Here is a 20,302-nt window from a genome sequence, read left to right as displayed (position 1 = left end):
TTTCTGGTTTATGGGGCTGCTGCAAACTGGTCTGCCTGCTTGAGGCCTCTGCAAAATGCATGCTTACTCACAATCTTTAAAATATAATAAAACCCCCACTCTCTTTTCTGAAGGAAGAGATAATTTTATTTTCTTTTTCTGAAGAGCTAAAGTACTCAGCAGACAGCTGCACAAAAGCAGGTCTAGCTCAGTCCTGATAACACCTCTGGGGTTTCTGGTGTGGCAGCCCTTGTGGAAGGCTGAGCCAAATGTGGGGGTTTTGGCTCTGAGTCACTCGGCAGCACAGAGTCGGCAGAGCCGTACTGGGACAGAGGTCTGACAGGGAGCTGTGTCAGCTCTGCCGCATTCCTACCAAATCAGAGCTCATGTGCCTTCATTTACACCGTGTTCCTAGCGTGACCCTGTCAAGCTTAGAACTTGCTACCATGTGAAATTATTGACAAGCTGTTAACTTTAGCTTGGGTCAAACGCTTACTGAAGAGACTTACGCATCCTCTGATTTGTCTCAGCACCCATAGCACAAAGCTGGGAGCCTCCAGTGCTTCACCAGACTGACTTTTGAATGTATTGGAAGGCAGCAACCACAGTGCTTACTTGGGAGATGTAACTCCTGGCGCTCCAGTTATACAGCTTTCAACATATGCACCAGCACGTACACACTTAGTGATGAATAAGGCCACGGGCCAGCCTGCCGCGCTAGCTTTTTTATTTTAATTTCTCCCCTCCCTTTCAGCAGAGGCACCGGAAGAGATGTTCCCAGCCCATGGCACCGGCTGTGCGTGCCCGTGTCCTCGGGCTGGTGCCCGTTAGCACATAACGCACCCGTGCTGCCCGGGGAGGGGATCTTCTGTACCAGCGCCACTGTGTGTGTGGGTGGGAGGGGTGTGTGTGTGTGGGTGTCTGTCTGTCTGTGCGAACGCTGTGCTTTCACCGCAGACCTTCCCCCCTGCCCCTTTTCCGCTGTCCTGTTCCCCCTGTCCCGGAGGAATCCCGGCGCTACATCCGCTGCCCTTTCCCTTGCCGCACGACCTGAGGAGGTCAGGCCCAGGGCCTGGGGGCACCAGGCAGCGCGGTGCCTCCTCAGGGCCCCTCCCGCGGAGCTCCCGGCCCTGCCCCCGGGCGGGGCCCCTCTCAGCTGACCCGGGCGGGGCCACCGCGTTCATGTGACACCACTGGGGCCACCAGTAGCCCTGTTGCTGCTCCGAGGCTCCTGGTTCCCCGCCGCCGCCATGGTGCCGTCCCCGCTCGTCCTGCTGCTGGTCCTGGGCGCCGCCGCCACCGCTCTGGCCGAGCCCCTCCGCTTCGTCGACTGCGGTGAGTGGTGCGGGGAGGCGGGGGGGATGCGGAGCGCGGTTAGCAGGCAGAAACGGCCCGGTAAGCCCGGCTCTTCCTTGCAGGTTCCATAGACGGCAGAATCCAGGAGGTGAATGTGAGCCCCTGCCCCACGCAGCCCTGCCAGCTCGTTAAGGGGACATCCTACAGCATCAACGTCACCTTCGCCAGCAGTAAGCATCGCTTCCCCAGCTGGGGTGCCGGGGGTGGGCAGGGGGAGGTGATTGCTGCTGTCCGGCTGCGCCGAGAGGAGTGGGGAAGGGGGGTTGGAGGGCTCTGGGTGGGACGGGGTAGTCAGAGAGGAAGAACGTCGCTTAGTTGTGTTTCCCAGACTCTGGGGTATGTCAGGATGGGACGTAAGATAGAAACTGTTCACGCTTCTCCATGTTCTGCAGAGATCGAGAGTCAGGGCAGCAAAGCGAGGGTGTACGGTGAGATGCTGCACGTGGACATACCATTTCCCATCCCTGAGCCTGATGGATGCAAGTCCGGGATCCAGTGCCCCATTCAGAAGGGCCATTCCTACAGCTACCTGAACAAACTACCTGTGAAGAGCGAGTACCCCAGTGTAAGTAAGCAAGCAGTTGATCTGCTCCTTAGAGCTACTATCCTTCCTGAGACAGTCCCATCAGCCTTTGAGGAAAGGAACACCATGTTCTATGTTGGTGAGGAAGAGAGTAGAAGACTGCTGAGCAGACTGCCTAGTGGCACTTCTGCTGTGTGAACTCTGTCCCAAGCTCCCACTTTGGGACAGACCCAGCAGAGGCAGCTGCCTGGCTCTAATGGCCAAGAAGTGGCTCCACCTGCCCAAGTAGATTTGTGCTCTGTACTATACTGCAGTGTAGCCTGCAGAGCCTGCTATATTCAGCCAAATGCTCCTAAACTGGGGCTGCTTAGCTCCAGGGTACAGTTCAGCTGGTAGAACATAGGGTATTTCCAGTCCGCTTACTCAGAGTGGGGATCCAAGTGCAGTGTGTGGAGATCTTCTGTGCCCCACAGCAGAATTTTCCATCCATGTAAGATGTTCCAGGAGCCATCATATGACTGTGCCCTGTATACTGCAGTGGGGGCAATGCCCCTGCTCAGTCCACTTTGCAGCTACCAGGACCTTCTTGCTCCACACAAGTAACATCAACCCCCCACCTCTGTTTTTGCCGTGTGGTTTCCTGAAAATTCTAATTTCTCTTTGCTCTTTCTCTTTCAGATTAAACTGGTTGTGAAGTGGGAGTTGGTGGATGACCAGGACCAGATGTTGTTCTGCTGGAAGATACCAGTTCAGATCACCAGCTGAGGAGCCCTGCTATTATTAGGGCTTGAGGAGGAGAAAACCAGGAGACAACACAGGCCAAATTCTTTTATATAATAAGCATTTCTTACTGCTTCCCTCAGAGCTCTGCAGCCTCTGAGCAGCCAGTACTGCGTTCCTGCAAAGTCAGCTGTAGGCAGTGGGCTTTTACTCCATTTAGAGCCCCTGAGGTTTTCTCACAGTACTTCAGGGGGGAGCAGTATCTACTGCAGGAGTGGCTGAGCATCATCCTCCAGCCCCTGAAAATGGAGCTGTCTGGCCTCAAAAAGGAATTTCTCTGTGATGAACCTTGCTAGTGTCTGAGCTGCTACCTGATAACCCTTTAGTGCCTCTTCAGGAATGCTGGCTGCATCCACCCTCCCGTGCTTCTCCTGCTCTGTTGCAACCGGGATGCCTCTGGGACCCGTGTTTGCCATCCATGGCGCTGAAGAAGAGGGAAAAGTTGGGAAAAGTTGTTTTGTGGATGCAAAGCCAAATTGTGTTCGAAGTCTCTGCAGGGATGATTCTTTCTCTAACTGATATTTTGCACTACTGCTAACTTGGAGCTGCTGGGAGCTCCTGAACCTCTTTTTATAACTTTCCTTTTAATAAAGTCTAGATAAAATCTGCTTGTGTTGTCTTCTGTGAGTGGAGAGGAGCAGGAGGCAAAGCAGAGTGGCTGGGCATCTTCTAGTTGGGGTTGGGCTGGTCTCATTTTTTTAGCTGAAGGCATGGACAGAGGTGGTATCCTGGCCTGAGCATGGGTGCACTGCTTCTGGCTTCCAGATTGTCCAGCTGGTAACGTCTCCCTGTGTTCCTGCCTTGCTGGTCCTGTGCTGTGCAAAGGCGCTCTGAGGAAATGGTGGTGTGGAATATGGTCTTGCATGCTGCAGCATTGCTAAAGGCCTTTATAGTGATGGCTTGGGCAGGAAAAGTAGCTCCTAGACCAGCCCAAGGGTACATCCCAACTGCAGAAACCTACACTCGTACTTAAGCTGCAGCCCCCTCTTGTGAACAAGGCAGGGTGAACAGCCACAATTGCTATGTTGTCTGTGGGAGCTGGAGCTCGCTCCTGTGGCTGGCACGGGGCTGGGGAGAAAAGCAAGTATTTGGCCTGTCAAGGGTCTTTGCTCTGGCTCAGGAGCAGGAGGAGGCAGGGTGCCAGTGTGAGAAGGGTGATAATTTGCTTAAGAGAGAGGGGTGGCCTTGCCAGGTTAGACCCATAGGGAGGATGTGGCCCTTGTACTCCTTGGCAGAGGCAAGGCAGACAGAACTCTGACCAGCCCCAGTGTCTTGAGCCACAAGGGCCCCAAAATATATGTTTTATTTAACAACATGAGAAAAGTATCCAGCAGACTTGGTTAAAAAAAAAAAAAGTCACCAACAACTTTACAGATAGGAAGCTGGACCTGCCCCGTGTCACCCCACACAGCCAGCATGGGGCACTAAGGCAAAGTGCGGGACTAAAGGATTTGCCTGGGCTGGCTGCAGAGAGCTGGCCCTGGGGGCCCCTCTGGCCTCTCCACTGAACCCTACGGTTAGGCAGTGGCTTTAGAAAGCTGGAGCTGACATTCCCTCAAAGCTCTGGCCTGAGGGCTTCATGAGGAGCAGGGCCAGCACCTGCAGCTTGGGTGAGGCTTGTTGCTAGGTCAGTGCAGCAGTGGTGGGGAGATGAACCCCCTTTCTCAGCTGGGCAAGGGGGAAAGGCTGGGGCTGCGTGGCAGGGGAAGGCTTCCTGTGAGCCTCCATGGTGCAGGGAGCTGCGACGGGTGTTGCGGGTCAGGGCGGGCTCTGCGGCGGCAGAAGCAGGAGCTGGCAGGGTGGAGGGGGATGCAGAGGCTGGGAGCTCAGCCCTGTCCTGGAGAGAGGGGTGGCGGGGAAGTTGTGCGCTTCAAAGGGGAAGGAGTGAAGAGCCTCAAAGCACCCGCAGCCCCAGAGGGCTTTTCTCCGTGCTCCCAGGGAGAGTCCCAGGTGCCACAGTTGCATGCCAGAGGGGAGCACCCTCATCCCTGCTCCCCAAGGGCTACGCTGCTGCTGGGCTCTGGGCTATCTGGGGCACACAGTGGTGGGGCTGGGCTAGGGCCACGTAGCCCGGGGAGCAGCGGCAGCGGTAGGAGCCCTCCGTGTTCTCACAGGTGCCACCCCGGCACAGGGGCTCAGGGCTGCCCACCTCCTCACACTCGTTGATGTCTGCAAGGAGAAGAACAAGGGTGAGCCAGTGGCACAGTCAGCAGTTCCAGCCCACAGCTAACATTTTGTTGTGCCCCTGCCACCCCCTGAGCTGTCCCCCACAGGTGCCCCATGCCCCCCCCACAGCACCTCCAGGATGCCCACCATGACCCTCACACAACCCCTGGGACATCCATATAGCCATCTGAGTCCCCACAGGTAACATCCCCAACATATGGCATCCTCCAGCACAGGAGGCAGCCCCCACAGCAACGCACAGCAGATACAGGCCCCTCCATGCTCTGCAGCTGGTGGCACACTGAGTTAGCAGCTTTCTGTTAGTAAGTTGTGCTAGCGTAAGATCTGGGAGAAAGGCTGCCTCCAGCCTTGGAAAATGCCCTTTCCTGATCTGACAAGGCCAAGGAAGCAGATGATGGTGGCCATGAAAGGCCGATTATCACCTCCAGGACCAGAACACAGAGGAACCTCATGCTGCATAAACAACAGCTTGTTTTATTAACCTGCAAACCGTGTCAAAGGGCTCACTCGCCTGGCTTGCATTTGGGCTAGAGTGTGTTCACAATGTCTACAGTGGCTGTCCTGCTGCGACGGGCCTGCCCTGCTAAATGAACTATCCTGGACACCCTGCCTGAGCTAGCCCAGCTTGTGGTGGGACCACCATCTGGGCAGGGCATCCCTGTGCACCTTAGAGCCCTCTTTTTGCATCCAAAGGACCTACAGAGCCCAAATCCTCACCTGCCAAGAACTATCAACGCCAGAGTTACCCCCTGCAGATTGGCAGGGAGGGTGAGTGGGCAGCAGCTGATGAGTTCAGCCAGCCACTCACATGAGAGAGGAAGTCCCAGCAGTGTCTGAGGGACCTGGGGAGACCTGAAGAGCTCTACCACCAGGTGGAGGGGGCCACGAAGAAAGGGAAGTGTGACCCCAAGAGGGAATGTGAAAGCAAAACCTGCAGTGGTAGTGGGAGAAGCACAGCAGTCACAAGAAGAAGGAAGAGAGGGGAAATGTTGAGAAGAGGGAGACTGAGGAACAAGGCAGCAGTCGCACACAGCCAAAGCAATGGTTTAACAGGTGCTGTGGACTTAGGCTAAACCTCAGGACCAGAACATCATCATGGGCAGGATGGGCTTGCTCAGAAGCTAAAGATGATTTAAGGCAGCACATCAAAGGAGATGAGCTCTGCAGCCTGGGAAGCAGGGGGAGGCAGCCTTGCTGGGGCGCTGTGGAGAAAGGTAAAAGGGGGGAAGAGAGCAGACTAGGCTGGTTGTGGACCACCAAATCGAGAGGCAAAGTAAAAGAAGGCTACTTTAGGGCAGAGGCACACAAAACTCAGAAGAAGTAGAGCCCCACTAGTAGTGCAGACGAAGCTCTGGGGCCTTCCCCACTCAGTTAGCAGTGGGGGCAGGAAGCCCATTCTGTGAGGGGAGGACAAGCTAGCCCCATAAGGAGGCAAGAGGGGGGAAGCACTGCAGTAGCAAGTCTTAAGACCTGTAGTCAGCAAGGTAGAAACAGGGAGATGACTAAGTACCACGCAGGAGAAGTGAAGGAGAAAAAAACAAGACAGGCTACAGTTTAAAATGAGTGCTAGTTAAGCCAGGGCACAAAAGGCAACAAGCAAAGGCTCCATAAATGTGTTAGCAGGAAACAATGGGGAATGTCAGTCTGGTCCTTATCAGAGGAGGAAACAAAAGCCAGACAAGCTGGCTGGAACAGCTAAATTTGGGTTTGTTTCAGCCATCATAAAAATGCTCACGGTGACCAGATAGGGTGCAGACCATGTTTGAAGTACTTAAATAAGGGTGCAGGAGCATGGGGAAGGAGAGGCCGTGTGGTGGAGAGGTTTTACTATCGGATAGGTAAAGCAGTTACATCCATATTACTAAAAGCTTGTGGCAACTCTGCACATGCTTAATGCTCTGGAGCACCTGAAAAGCTGGAAGTTTTCTCTGAGATGAAGGAAAAAGGAGGTCTCAGAGACTCAAGGAAGGGTAAATCTGGTAAGTTATCTTCAGAAACAGAGGGCGGAGAATCCAGCATTACACAGACTGCTCACCACCATTCCCTTCAGCAGACCAGGTTTGTGAGTGATTATGTCATAGCCCTCCAAAGGATAGCAGGGTCATTAAATAGCTGGTGCAGATCTGTTAAAGCCTGATTACGTTAAGCCAATCTGGTTCCCTTCACTGACCTGATAACTGGTATGTCAGATAAGAGAGAAGTGGAGGATATGATGAGCCTTGGCCATGGTGAGAATTTCAACACACTCTCACATGACATGCTCAAGTGGACTGAGAAAACACGGTCTGGATGCAACCGCAAGAATTGCACAACAGGCTGCAAAGCTGCACTCCAAAGATAATTAGCAATACCTGGCTGTTAGAATAAAAGACATTTAAAGTGTAGCCTGAAGGGCCCTGTCCTGACCCCTACTCCATTCAATGTTGTCATTAAGGTGGATGAAGAAAAAATCCCTATGAGTATGAAACATATGTGTGTGATGCCAGCACTTGGGGTTCTGATCAAGCAGAGAAGTGGTTCAGAATCAGCCAGAGAAAGTTCATTAGAGGCAAGTGCAAAGCACTTCAACCAAGGAAAGGGAATTAAGAGTGCACAAATGCAAAAGGGAGAGTAACAGTTCAGGTGGTCATCCTGCCCAGCAGCATCTGGGGAGGTGGAGACCACATGTTCTGTATGAAGAAGCTGCACAGTTATATTGCCCAATAAGGGTGCTGGGAGGTAGAGTAAGTATTGTGCCTAAAGGAAAAAGAAGGTCTTCACCAACTCCACTGGGTGTCCAGAGTCTCTCAGCTGACTTGAGGAGCTACACTTTAAAAAGGATGGAGATATGGGGGTATAGGGATGTAAAGGAAATGGAGAGAAGTTTGAGAGACTGTGTCTCAAAGGGCAGAGTGAAAGGTGAGGAATTTCACCAGGGCAGTGGTGAACATAGAGGAAAGCAAGCAGGAACAGATTAAGAGTGGCTGGTGATGTACAAGAATCTTATGCAAAGAAGGAAGTGATCAGCGGCTCTGTGCGATGGCCTGAGGTGCCCTGATGGAGCTGCCATCAGTAGGTGGCCTGCCGAACCTCCAGCTCGGTTCTCCCAGCTGTGTGGAATGGAAGCAGCCGGAAGAGCCGGGACTCCTCCGGCAGCTGTGCCGGGCAGCACCGCCAGAGAGCGGCAGCCTCCAAGGGATGCCGGTGCTCGGCTGCAGCACGGGGTGGCCCTGGCTGCCACTCACCCACGCAGGCCATGCGGGTCATGTCCAGCTGGAAGCCATCAAAGCAGTCGCAGGTGTAACCCTCCCGGACGCGTACGCAGCGCCCGTTCTCGCAGCCATTGAGGATCCCGCACTCCTCAGCCTGCAGCCCCTCGAAGCCCTCGTAGAGGCCTGGAAGGTGGCAAGACAGTGTCAGGCTAGGGTGACCCTCTGCCCAGCCACCAAGGGGATGTCGGGCACAAGGCAAGATGGTGCTGGTGGGGCCAGGACCAACTCAGAGCAGCCACAAGCAGAGCTTACTGCAAACCTGGAGCATCCTGGCTGAAGTGGGACCCACCAGACAGTCCCCATGGACACAGGCTGGGTGGGAAGGCACCTCTCTGTGCCTCGGTACTCACCAGTTTGGCTGGGAAGGTAGCGGGGTGGGGACCACCCTGGGCCACGGTGCAGAGGGCTACCACGAAACTCGCTGTTGGGTTCCCTCCGTGGGAAGCCAGCATCGGGGTTTCCATACTCAGACTCCAGGTAGTTGTAGTAGGGGCCCATATCTGGGTGGGGAAGGCCATAGTGGGGGTCTTCCAAGCCTGGTGCATACTCATACCTAGGTCTTTCTCGGAGCTCAGACCCTCTCTCACTGTCTTCACTGGCTCCATTACACAGGAAAGCAAAATCAGCTGGAAGTGGTGAGAGAAAAGGAAGGGTCAGTGCAGCCTGGCTCAAAAGAAGTAGTTCTGCTACAGCCAGAGAGTGCATCCACACTGAGCCAGCTGAGCCTGGCCTGTGTTCAATGGTCTCCAAAGCCACAGCTCTGTAATTTGCTGATGCACTCCATCTTTGAGAAAAACAGCATTTGTTCAGAGCCAGTGAATCCTGGGAGTGAGAATCCCAGTTCCCAGTGTACTCCCATCCCAGTCTGCCACTGACTCACCTATCCTAAGTTAAGCAGGAGCACAGGATGCACAGAGCAACTCTCCTCTCAGAGACTGGACTCATTCCAGACCAGTTTCAGGTACATTCTACCCACTGGTGCAGAAGTGGGGGGGTTCACCCACTCTTTGGTCTGGCTTCGGCAATGCAGACAAGAGGAGCCCTCGCTGCAGCCATATGTGGCCAACTCTGCCTAGCATGAAAGGCAGCAGCCCAGCCTGTCCCCACCTCTGACAGGAGATGCTCAGCCATGCCACCTTTCTCACCAGAGGACCTGTGTGGACAGAGTGCACAGTTCTGTCCCCAGGCTTCACCAAGCCGGCAGCAGCACTCAGTGTACGTGGTCTGCTCGCCATGCAGCAGGTCTTGGCAGATGTAGTCAGCGACGGTCTGCCAGCAGACATCCAGGTGGATTTCATACTCCTCTGAGGCATCTGTGGGTGCCACAAGCAAAGGATGCCACAAAAATCATCCAGAAGAATGCCACCCCCTTGTCCTGAGACAAATGACTATGTGCCCCAGCTTCCCCCTCTGCCCTGGCTGCACACTGGCAGTGCCACCCTCAGCCTGGCACAGAGACTCCACCATCTGCACCCTCCCAGGAGACCCAGCTGTGGGGCAGGTTGTTCAGGGTAAAGGTGTGCTGCAGCAGGGGCTAGAGCTCACCTGCTCTGATGGAGAGGTTCACACATCGGTTGCCGGTGGCATCCAGCACGAGAGGGAGGCTGCAGAAGCAGTGGTAGGAGCCTTCCGTGTTCAGACACTCGCCATTGATGCAGTACACTTCGTTCTGACACTCGTCCTGGTCTGCCCAAGCACAAGGACAGAGCAATGTTTTAGGCTTGTAGACATGGGCACTGACCCCTTCCCTGACACCTCCTCTTTTGTTACCCAGGAGGATTCCAGGTTCAGCCAAAGCTGACCCTACAGCGTGTCCATCCAGGACAATTCTGGGTGCAGCAGCACAGCTGTGCCTCTGCATGTGATGGGGCTCCCCCACTGCTTTTTGAGGCCATCTTACCAACGCACTCAAGCCTGCTGGGGTCATAGAAGTAGCCTGTGCGGCAGAAGCACTTGTAACCTGGCACCGTGTTCAAACACTGTCCGTTGCGGCAGAACTCAGAGCCAAATATCTCACACTCATCCATGTCTGTGAGAAGAATGGAGGGAGGGAGAGAGCATTTCAGGAAGCAGAGCCATGGAAGCAGGCTGGGTTGTGTGCTTTGCCCACAACAAGCCAGCATGGCACCTTGGTGTGGATCACCAGTAAGTTCTCAAGTGAGCCTCCCAACTCTCCCAATGGCCACATGTTTGGGAGCAGAGGGGGAAGCACCCACAGGCAGAGCAGGAGGAGGAATGATGTGGAACGGGATACTTTCACACATATGAAATTCATGTGTGTCTCTAGAAGGTCAAGAACACAACACCCTGGAGGTGAAGTGCCAAAGACTGAGCCAGCTGGCCACTGGGAGATCTATCCAGTAACTGAAGGGGTTGTGTCTTACTGGCTACCATCCCTGGTTCAAAATGGACATGGGAGGTTTGCACTGAGTCACTGCCAGCAGTGAGGTAGGACTGATACTGCTCACTGATACTGGCAAAGCTATGATTTCTCTGGATTAAGGAAAGCAGCAGCATGATGTTAGATACAGAGCCCCAGAGAGACACTTCTGTGGATGCATCTCTATGCAGGGCTTTACACAAAGCCTTCTCCCCCCTAGTGGAAATGAGAGAAAATGGTGCTAATACCTGTGAAAGAGACTTTTCCTGAGAGCAGATCTTCCTGGGGAATATAGCCCTTCCCAAGAGGGCATATCTCTTGGTACTCCACTGGTCAAGAGGCGGATGCCAAGGGCAGATGGAAAGAAAAGAAATCACATGTTAGTGCAACCAAGGTGGAGCTGGTGGGAAGAGCACTAGCCCCATCTGGTGTAGTGGGGCCATAGTCCTACCTGTGCCCGGGATGGGACAGGGGTAAGTCTCACAGTTGTCACCCCAGGCTGCCCCCACAGTGCAGCAGCATTCCTCCTTGGTGATGTTCTTGGCCAGGACACTGTCACACAGGCGAACATCGCTGATGTGGTAGTAGCACTGCTTGCGCTCTGCGCTGTCAGAGAGGTGGGCTGTGTGTACCTCGGGGCCCACTAGAAGACAGCAGAGCAGGGACGGGATGGGGTCCTTGGAAACCCAACACAGCATCCCAAACCTAGGATTTTCCAGAGCACACCTATCACCAGCATTATGGCTGTCCCAGGTTCTGACTTTCAGCTTCCTTGGCCCTCCCCAGATGAAAATTTGCCCACATCTGCATAGGCTTGTGCAGCCCTGGCCACCCCTCAGCTTTCTCTCACCCCAGCCAGGACTACCTCACTCCTGCTTTAGCTGTCACCCATATTTCTGCCCAAGCTGACTACTCACCCATGGCTGCTCGGGGCTGGCACTGCCCTGTCTGTGTGTCATACTCTTCGTGGTCACTGGGACAGAGGCAGAGGAAGGATCCCTCCACATTCTCACAGAGCGCAGTCCCGCACACAGCGACCATCAGCTCACACTCATTCACATCTGCAAAGAAAGGGCAGCAGTGGCAGCTGGAGACCTGCCTCTGCGTGGGCAGCCTGCACAGGGCCTGCAGCAAGGGGTCACCCTTCAGCAGGGAGATGGAAGCTACCAGGGACCAGCTGAGAGCCCTGTTCACACTGAGGCTCAACAAAAATCTGGCAAGAGCTTCCTATCCTGCTCTCAGTGGGTTCAAGGATTCTGTAATCCAGTTTGCAATGAGTCACTGGATCTCAGGATCATCCAGATTTGAAGGGTCAATTGGAAGTCTCTGGTCCAGCCCACTGCCCAGAGCAGGGTGAGTTACGGGATGCCACCAGGCTGCTCAGGGCTTTGTCTTGTCTGGTTTTTAAAACCTTCATGGATGGCGACTGCACAGCCATCCTGGACATCTGTTCCATCACCTGCCAGTATTCATGGTGAAAACATTTTTCTTTATATTACACCCTGACTGTTCTCTCCATGCACTCACAAAGTATCTCTCTAGCACCCTCAGTGCCTCCAGACCCCAAGCACCTCTTTTGCATCTGCACAGAGAAGGGCTCCTTGTTCACTGGGAGCCAATAGCTTTTTCATAGACCCCTGCTCTCTGCAGGCCCAGAGATCTGCGGTGCTAAGGGAAGGGTTTTCTGCCTCCATGAGCTTCCCTGTTCATGTCTGGGATTCTCCATGCACAGAGGCAGTCCCTGTCCTTGCCTCAGGAGATGCAGATACCATGCAGATGCGACACCAGCCTGGCATCTGCTGATGGCACTCCCTCACCAAGTGGCAGAGTGATGGTGGGACACTCACCAACGCAGTAGTGCCCTGAGGGTGAGCTCTCATAGCCACGGTCACAGAGGCAGCGGAAGGAGCCGTCTGAGTTCTCGCAGAAGCCGTGGCTCCCACACAGTGTCTCGTTGGCACACTCATCTATATCTGCAGCAGAGGGGAGAGCATGAATTGCCCCAGGCCCAACCTCTCCCAATGGACCCTCCCTGCCCAGATTCTTCTCTGGCCCCAAGCCCTGGGTATGGGGCAGGCATTCCTTTGATGTGAGGGTCTGGGCCTGGCTGACCCACTCCCTCCCCTCTCTAAGTGTGTGTGTTAAGAAAAGCTTCCTGCATCATCCAGAGCTGCAGACAGGCTACGTGGATACAGTGACAGGAGCAGGATGGGAATGGGAAGTGGATGGGAAGAGTGGGAGGTGGTTGGCAGGGACAGCTGAGGGTAGCACAGGTCCCTGCTGAAGCATAAAGAAATACAGAGCCTACAGGTTGCCCTTGGCAGGAGACAGAAGGGTGCAACTGAAGTATGTGGGGCAAGTGCAAACAGATCTAGGCTGATACCCCATTCTTCCTGACCTGGTTCTTCTCCAGCTTTCAGGGAGAAATCTTTGCCTCGCCCCAGCAAGGTGGGGTTGGACCATTGCAACCAGGTCTTGTGCCTCTGGAGGGCAGGTTTACAGACCTGCTGGCTGCATCTTGCTCCCCTCCTACCACTGCATGGGGCAGATTTCCCTGAAGCAGGCAGAGCAGCTGTGTGTTCACAGCCCACTGGTCCCAAGGACAGAAACATTTCCACAGGAGATGCTAAGTCTGAGTCCTGGAGCAGCTCTAAGCCCAGTGGCTGGCAGCAGCTTCTTCGTTGAGCTTGGGGAATCCCAAAAACTGCAGAAACCCCTTTGCTCTTTCCTGTTTGCTGGAGACTGAACTCCAAACCCAGACTCCCTAGCCTAGCACACAGCAGTACCAGCAGCTTTTCCCCTCACCCAGCCCTGCCAGGCAGGTGGCTGGCGCAGGCAGCCACTCCAGTAAGCACAGCTTACAGGGAGCCGTGGTCCAGCACGAAGCCTGGAATGGCTGTAACCAGCCCAAGACTCCCTCCAAGCGGAAAGCAGCACAATGCAGTGTCTGTTCCAGATGCCAAGAAGTGAGAAGTCTAGACACAAGCAGGCAGCTCAGCCAAGAAAACAAACTCTCAGCATTATCTGCCTCTCCACCAGCCACACGCTTTCAGCCCCTGCACTCCTGGCAGAGATGTCCCTGGGAAGGACAAGGGGACCCGGGGCTGTACTCACCAATGCAGTCACCCACAGGGGTCCAGTGAAAGCCAGGCTGGCAGCCCATGATACAACGGTAGGAGCCCAGGCTGTTCTGGCACCGCCACGTGCCACAGATGGCATCCCCGTACTCTTTACACTCATCCACGTCTGCAGGGAGGAGGACAAGGGGATGAGGATGGTAAGACAGGGACCCTGCTTCCACACTGCAACACCTTGGTCATATTCAGTCGGCCAGAGGCCCTGATCCATTGCTAGTCTTCACAAACCACCAGCAATTTTCAGTGCTGGGAATAGAACTGCCCTCTCCTCATGCACTGTCTGCATCCATCCCCCAAATCCTAGGGAGCAGATGTCTCCAGTGATGAGTTCTTACCCACACAGTCATCAGTCTCCTGGGAGTGTTTGAACCCATTTTCACACAGACATCTGTAGGAGCCTTCTGTGTTCAGGCATTGGCCTTGTGAGCACCGAGACTTGTCTGTACATTCATCCACATCTGCAAAATCAGGTCCAAACCATCAACCTGGATTTCACATCAGGGGAGGGAACAGAGGGCAGAACCTGAGGTACTCCTTGTCAACCTCCAGCTCACCTTGGCAACTGACTCCACCAGCTGAATTTGAGAAACCAGGGGCACAAATGCAGAAGTAGGATCCGTGACTGTTGAGACACTCACCATTGGGGCTGCAGATCTTGCTATTCAGGCACTCATTCACATCTGCAGAGGGAGTAGAGACAGGGTCATCATACACTCAGCTCTGGGGGGCATCCTTCACCAAAGCCACAAGGATTCCCTCTCCTCAGTCTGTGACTGACAGCTCTTGCAGGGCTCCTGGCCCCTGGTTTTCTTGCCATGGAAACAGATCTTCCCTGTCCATGGTGATCCTGCATTTGGCTACAGCCTTATGGATGTGCCGTGCATAGTGGCATCACCTGCTTTGACACTGGCATCTTCCATGCTGAGAAAGAAGGGGGCCGTATATCCTGAATCCAGAGAGCTGCAGGGATGGGGTTTTTACCTTGGCACATGGTGCCATTGATGAGCTGGAAGCCAGGCTGGCAGAAGCACTCATAGGAGCCCAGGGTGTTCCTGCACTCTCCTCCCAGGCACTGAACAGCAGGGTCCTCACACTCATCAATATCTGCCAAGCAGAAGGGGACAGCAGTGAGGGAAGAAGCCCCAGCTCTTGCCACCATTGCAGAAGATCCTCACCCACAGAAGCCACCACCCAGCTGTTGGCTGGCAAGATGGGTTCGAGCTGCTCTCCCAGACCAACTTGTCACAGTGATATGAGGGCAGAGACTCCTGTTAAGGACTGTGAAGAGTCAGCCAAGGCCATTCACTCCCCTCCATCACAGGGACCAGAATAAACAGCATCAAGTAACTGGTGCCCTGTGCACCAAAGGACCAAAGGCAATGGGCACTAACTGAAACACAGGAGGTCCCATCTGAGCATCAGGAAACACTACTTTACTGTGAGGGATACTAAGCACTGGCACAGATTGCCCACAAAGGTTGTGGAGTCTCTCTCCTTCGAGATATTCAAAAGCCATCTGCCCATGGTTCTGAGCAACCAGCTCCAGATGGATCTGCTCCAGCAGGGGTGTTGGACAAGATGATCACCAGAGGTCCTTTCCAACCTCAGCCATTTGACTCTGTGAGCAGAGGGATACTGCTAACCCCTGTGTCAACCCCCAGCAGAGCTGTGCACTGAGTACTACAACCAGCAACAGGCCAGCATAGAGCCACAGTTGCTGACAAACCCTCTTGTTAGCCAACCATGCAAGACCAAACAGCAGGGAAGTAACCCAGCACCAGCCATATTTTCTGCAGCTCTGCTTTTCTACCTTCCAGACTTGGCTATGATGTCCTCCTGCCAAGGCTGGCTGTGGGCTTACCCAGCTTCCCACAAACCCTCTCCCCCTCAACCCTCCCAGGCATTGGCCAGACCTTGCTGGCAGTCTGAGGGTTCTGCTCACAGCTGAGAGAAGGGTGTCTTCTCTTTGACAGAGAGCTGTGACATGCCAGCAGGCTGCCATTGCCAGCAGGTCCATAAGGTAGAGGGAAGCACAGGAGGACACTGCTAATCAGGATGGGCTGGTGTGCAGCTAGTGGAGCTAGTGAAGAAGGTCCTGCTGTACTCCTGCCAGGAGCTAAAGCCCTGAGACTGACAGCTCCTCAGAGCAGGGCAAGGATCTGCTCTTCCCCTTCACACAGCAGCGAGCACATCACAGGCATAAAACAGCATTGCATCCCACCACCTCAGAGCAGGATTCACAACTCTTCAGTCTCAAAGGGTTGCAAGTAGAAACATTTTTTAATCCTTCTGGATATGAACCATAACCTAGTTTATCACACAACTATCATGAAACCCTTATCATTTTTCAGATATGAAACTCAGATCCACAGGCAAGGCCACCAGCTGAGGCAGGGAAGAACATGCCATCCTGCCATTGGGTCAGTGTGACCCAAACAGTATTGAACACTGATAAGGTGTCCTCCTAACATAGCTTGGGTAAGATGGCTGAGAAGAGGTTCACATGGAGTCCTGGGAAAGGGGGAGGGCAGACAGTAGGAATCAAACCAGGGTTCTTCCATTGTATCCAAAATTTGCATGGAAAATAAGTTCATTTCACACTGGATTTCTCAGACAACAAAACTGAGGGAGAAAAAGAAAGCCTCCCTCTCCCTCCCCCACTGGAGGCCCCCGTGCAGGGGGGTCCTCTGAGAGTCACATCAAAGGCAAGATCTGTTTGCCAGCTATGTGCAGGCTGCAGAGCTCCAGAGAGAAATTTGCAGCACATGGCCAATCTTTTAAACAAATACCTTTGCCAGCTCTAGCCCTTCCCTTCTCTTCCCCCAAACAGAATTTGCATCAAGCAGCCTCAAGCCCAGGATGTCCCCTGGGCCCTGGGGCCAGCCACCAGCAAGTGAGTTTCCCTGCCTGTGCTGGGGCAGTCAGGCTGTAAGGGTGGATCTGGGTGCCCTCATGTCTGAGCAAAGCAAACAGCACAAATCCATGCTGGTGTTAACTCTTTGCCATGCAAACCTAGCACAGCAGAGCCCTCAAACTACTCTTTCCTTTTTAAACATATCCAAGTTACTTTAGGGGCTGGGGAAAAAACATGAACTCTGGCTGCACACAGCCTCTCCACTGGCTGTGGACCCAAGGTTTCTCCCTGTGTTGAGGACCTACACTTGGGGCATGTGCTCCCAGGCACACAGTTCTGAACTGAATCACACAAAGCTCCTCTCTGCCCATGTTTCTAGGCCTCCTGTACTCTCCTGGTCTTTGTTAGCATCCCCCAGGGAACCATTAGTCCAGAAGTCTTATCAGTGAGCCCTTGCCCCCCATTCTCTGTGTGAGAAAGATCACCTTCTTGATGTTCTAAGTGACTTCTTAAGTGACTAAGTGATTTCTTAAGTGATTAAGTGATTTTCTCCTTCTGCTGTCTGCTGATCAGAGAGCTAATGAGCTGGAGAAGGATCCTGGGGCTAAAGAAGTCCCACCAATAACCCAACTATGGAAATTTCTCTTTTCTCCCTTCCTTCCCACTCCTCTTTCCCTGGGAAATAGATACCTTCACAGGTGCTGCCATCTCTGGACACAACATAGCCGGAGTCACAAGCCATGCAGGAGTAGGAGCCCTCGGTGTTGAGGCAGAGTCCAGAGGGACAGGCAGCGTGGACAGCACACTCATCGATGTCTGTATAAGCACACAAGGGAGAGGGGAATGAGTGGGAAGGATGTGGAGGAACAGTGACCAGGGGCAGATAGAATCATAGAATCATAGATAGATAGGTTGAGGGAACCAGCCAACACAGTGGCCAGGACTCAGGCAGAGCCAAGTGCTCAGGAAGAGCCCAGAGAAAGCTCTGGACTCGGTGTCTGGACTCACAGCTCCCCAGTACCTTGGCAGCTCTTCCCATCAGGTGCCACCTCGTAGCCCCGGTAGCAGGAACAGCGGAAGGAGCCATCCAGGTTGACACAGCGCCCGTGAGCACAGGTCCCTTCCACGAGACACTCATCCACATCTGCATGACACAGCAGACAGAAAGACGCAATGGAAGGGTGCTCAGGGCTATCCCTGGCCACAGAAACGGTGAGGGCACTCTCCCCTGGCCATGCAGGCTGGCTGCCCACAGGAGGAGCATACTGCTCCTTTACAGGCTTGCAGAGAGCAGGTGAAGGGAGAGGGTGCCTCCCACAGGCAGCCCATGTTCCTCACCAACACATCTTCCGTTCCTGGGCTGGTAGCCACCCTCACAGCTGACACACTTGTAGGAGCCCAGAGTATTGACACACTTCCCACGGCGGCAAGGGCTGGGATCCACACACTCATTTATATCTGCCAAGAAACAAACTCCTTTCAGGCTCCCAGTGGTAAACAGTGCAGCCTTCTCCAGGATGTCTCCTCCAGCTGGATCCTCAAAGCCACCCTCCAGGGCACAGAAATGCCCCAAAGGAGGTGAGATGAGTTTGCCAAGACTTGGGCAACACTTCTTATAGTGCCACTTATCACCCAAGGGTCCTACACCCACACCTGAGGGCTGATGTAATCCAACAGCAAAATGAACTGTCACAGGATATTGCCAAGGCCAGGAATGTGCATGGGCAGAGAAAAGGATCAGAGAGCATCTGTGCAGAACTGTTTCATCAGGGACTTTCGAAACTATGATTAGGATGCAGATCAGGAAGTCCTTAAGGCAAGTGCTTTCTGGAGGCCATGCTTGGGGAGTAGCATTCTGTGCAGTATGTTTACCATACTGCCTCCTAAAATAGTCTCCCACTCTCTGTTGCGGATGAGCCACCGAGAAACTGGGATCTTTGATCAGGCACACTGTATGTTCACAAGGTTGAGTGCTCTGAAGGACCCAGGTCATGCCCCGTGAGCGGGACGCCATGGGGACAGGTGGCCCGAGTCCCTGCAGCCTGCACTCTCTGCAGTCCACTTTCCAGCACAAGGATCTGGTAACAAGCTGGCACAAAAATGCACAGCCATCTCCTCCCTGAACAGGATGGGCTGGTCATGGGGGATCTCCCTGGGGAGGTGGGATAGGATCTCAGGAGAACTTTTCTCTCCCAACCCAGGAGACTCTGTCCCTCCTGCAGGTAGAGGAGATGATAGGCAGCTCTCAGGGAAGGCACAGAGCAGAGAAACATGCAGGAGACATGGACTGGTGAGAGAAGGAGGTGTTCAGCCCTGCAGAGTGAGTTGGAGGCAGAGGGACACAGGGAAACAGGGAGTGGCAAGCTTCACCTTCACATTGTCCTCTGGGGCCCAAGGTGAAGCCTTCCTTGCATTCACAACGGTAGGAGCCAGGAGTGTTGATGCATCGCTGTCCGTGGCAGGTTGAGGGCTGCTCACATTCATTGCGATCTGACAACACACAGGGAGACAGTCCTGAAGTCTTCCCACTCCAGTATATGAAAGGCAGAGTGCAGGAGAGGAGATGTTCCACCTGCAGCAGGTTTTTCGCAGGGGACCTGTAGCAGGACTCTCCTCCATCTCCCATCTGTCCTTGCATCCCCTTGCCACGAAATAGTCATCAGGGTCCTGCACAGATCCCTGCAGGCAAAGTCCTGCCCCTAAGTGAGCAGGAGAGGGTAATTCCCACAGAAGTCCCCTCCCATGGACAGGCCTGTGGGGAGGGAGGCTGTGCAGGTGTGCAGGTGTGTGTGCATGTGCATGGCAGAGTGAGGGTGGGAAACTGGGGAGCAGCTGGGCAGGTGGCAGCCCCTGTGCCAGGTGAACACCACTTACCCTGACAGCTCTGCTTGCCCCCCGAGACAGACAGGGTGTACCCAGAGTAGCAGAGGCACAAATAGGAGCCCACGTTGTTGATGCAGCGACCTTTTCCAGCACAAGGATCTTTCAGGCACTCATCTTCATCTGTGCCAAGGCAAGGAAGGAAGACAGGCAGTCACCACAGCAGCTGCATGACAGCACCCCACCAGCCCTCTGACAGCCCCGTGCTGCAGTGGGTGGCCAGGAGCTTAGCAGAGCTGCCAGAAAACCTTCCTGCAGGAAACTGAGGGACCAACTGTCCACTGAGGCCTGGCAGGCAGAAAAGGAGTCAGCCTACCAATGCAGTGGAGGTGGCTGGGGTCCAATGTGTAGCCCGGGTGGCACAAGCAGCTGTATCCCTCTGGGGTGAGCACACAAGCGCCGGCTCCACAGGAGAAGGGTGAAGAAGCACAGCCACTGACCTCTGGAAGGAGAAAGCACAGGGTTGGGGCAGCAGTCCATGATCTGCCCTGTGTCTCCAGCATCACACCCAGGATGTTGCTTTTTTCTTTATTGGGGAGAGATAGAGCAGGCTCAGCTTGCTCCTCTATGTCTTCGGTAATCCAGTGCCTGTAGGGCTGCAGGGACAGGGCGTTAGACCCTGCCACCTCCCCTGGCTTGAGCCCAGATGGGATGCCCCAGTCCCTTGCAATGCTCATCTGTGCCCTGGCCTCACAAAAGGGCAGCAAAGTAGCCAACCAGCCCCCCTCACTGCCCTGCAAAGAGGGATTCAGGAGGCAGTGGAGCACTGCATGCCCCTCAGCACTGAGCTGGCAGGGGTGGGGTGGAACAGCTCAACCCCAAACAAAAGGCTATTGAGGACGAGACATTCCTCAGCAAGGTGCCTCTGCCAGGCCTGGTCCCCAAGGTGCTCCAGCCCCCAGAGAAGGGCAGGAACTGCGCTTCCAGACACTTGAGCAATCCTGGAACAACAGCGTCCTTGTTTCTGTCACAGTA

At 54.3% G+C, this 20,302-nt stretch overlaps 2 protein-coding genes across 2 annotated transcripts in view; one reads left to right on the top strand and one right to left on the bottom strand.

Annotated features, from left to right (window-relative positions):
* Positions 1-1,152: 1,152 nt before the first annotated feature.
* Positions 1,153-3,246, top strand: NPC2 (NPC intracellular cholesterol transporter 2). The gene is made up of 4 exons (XM_071745996.1): positions 1,153-1,314; positions 1,398-1,505; positions 1,728-1,900; positions 2,537-3,246. The coding sequence occupies exons 1-4, from the start codon at positions 1,230-1,232 to the stop codon at positions 2,621-2,623; spliced, it is 453 nt and encodes a 150-aa protein (XP_071602097.1). The 5' UTR covers positions 1,153-1,229; the 3' UTR covers positions 2,624-3,246.
* Positions 3,247-3,906: 660 nt separating this feature from the next.
* LTBP2 (latent transforming growth factor beta binding protein 2) overlaps positions 3,907-20,302 on the bottom strand; it is a 72,846-nt gene continuing 56,450 nt past the window's right edge. Inside the window, exons 16-35 of the mRNA XM_071745997.1 lie at positions 19,644-19,769; positions 19,322-19,450; positions 18,818-18,937; positions 17,786-17,905; positions 17,469-17,591; positions 17,138-17,263; positions 14,575-14,697; positions 14,148-14,273; positions 13,929-14,051; positions 13,571-13,702; positions 12,304-12,429; positions 11,374-11,517; positions 10,908-11,099; positions 10,705-10,785; positions 9,977-10,105; positions 9,622-9,762; positions 9,222-9,389; positions 8,427-8,702; positions 8,050-8,199; positions 3,907-4,807 (exon numbers count right to left, since the gene is read on the bottom strand). Of these exons, the coding sequence (XP_071602098.1) occupies positions 4,641-4,807; positions 8,050-8,199; positions 8,427-8,702; positions 9,222-9,389; positions 9,622-9,762; positions 9,977-10,105; positions 10,705-10,785; positions 10,908-11,099; positions 11,374-11,517; positions 12,304-12,429; positions 13,571-13,702; positions 13,929-14,051; positions 14,148-14,273; positions 14,575-14,697; positions 17,138-17,263; positions 17,469-17,591; positions 17,786-17,905; positions 18,818-18,937; positions 19,322-19,450; positions 19,644-19,769 (2,822 nt within the window). The 3' untranslated portion in view covers positions 3,907-4,640. The remainder of the gene's footprint in view (positions 4,808-8,049; positions 8,200-8,426; positions 8,703-9,221; positions 9,390-9,621; positions 9,763-9,976; positions 10,106-10,704; positions 10,786-10,907; positions 11,100-11,373; positions 11,518-12,303; positions 12,430-13,570; positions 13,703-13,928; positions 14,052-14,147; positions 14,274-14,574; positions 14,698-17,137; positions 17,264-17,468; positions 17,592-17,785; positions 17,906-18,817; positions 18,938-19,321; positions 19,451-19,643; positions 19,770-20,302) is intronic.

This window comes from Heliangelus exortis, chromosome 5, assembly GCF_036169615.1.
Source record: "Heliangelus exortis chromosome 5, bHelExo1.hap1, whole genome shotgun sequence".
NCBI classification, from domain to species: domain Eukaryota; kingdom Metazoa; phylum Chordata; class Aves; order Apodiformes; family Trochilidae; genus Heliangelus; species Heliangelus exortis.
This window is presented reverse-complemented; position numbering and strand designations above follow the sequence as displayed.

Coding starts and splice junctions, on each gene's coding strand:
- NPC2 (XM_071745996.1), top strand. CDS start 1,230: ATGGTGCCGTCCCCGCTCGTCCTGCTGCTGGTCCTGGGCGCCGCCGCC. Junction 1,315..1,397: donor CCTCCGCTTCGTCGACTGCG/GTGAGTGGTGCG, acceptor TCTTCCTTGCAG/GTTCCATAGACGGCAGAATC. Junction 1,901..2,536: donor TGAAGAGCGAGTACCCCAGT/GTAAGTAAGCAA, acceptor TTTCTCTTTCAG/ATTAAACTGGTTGTGAAGTG.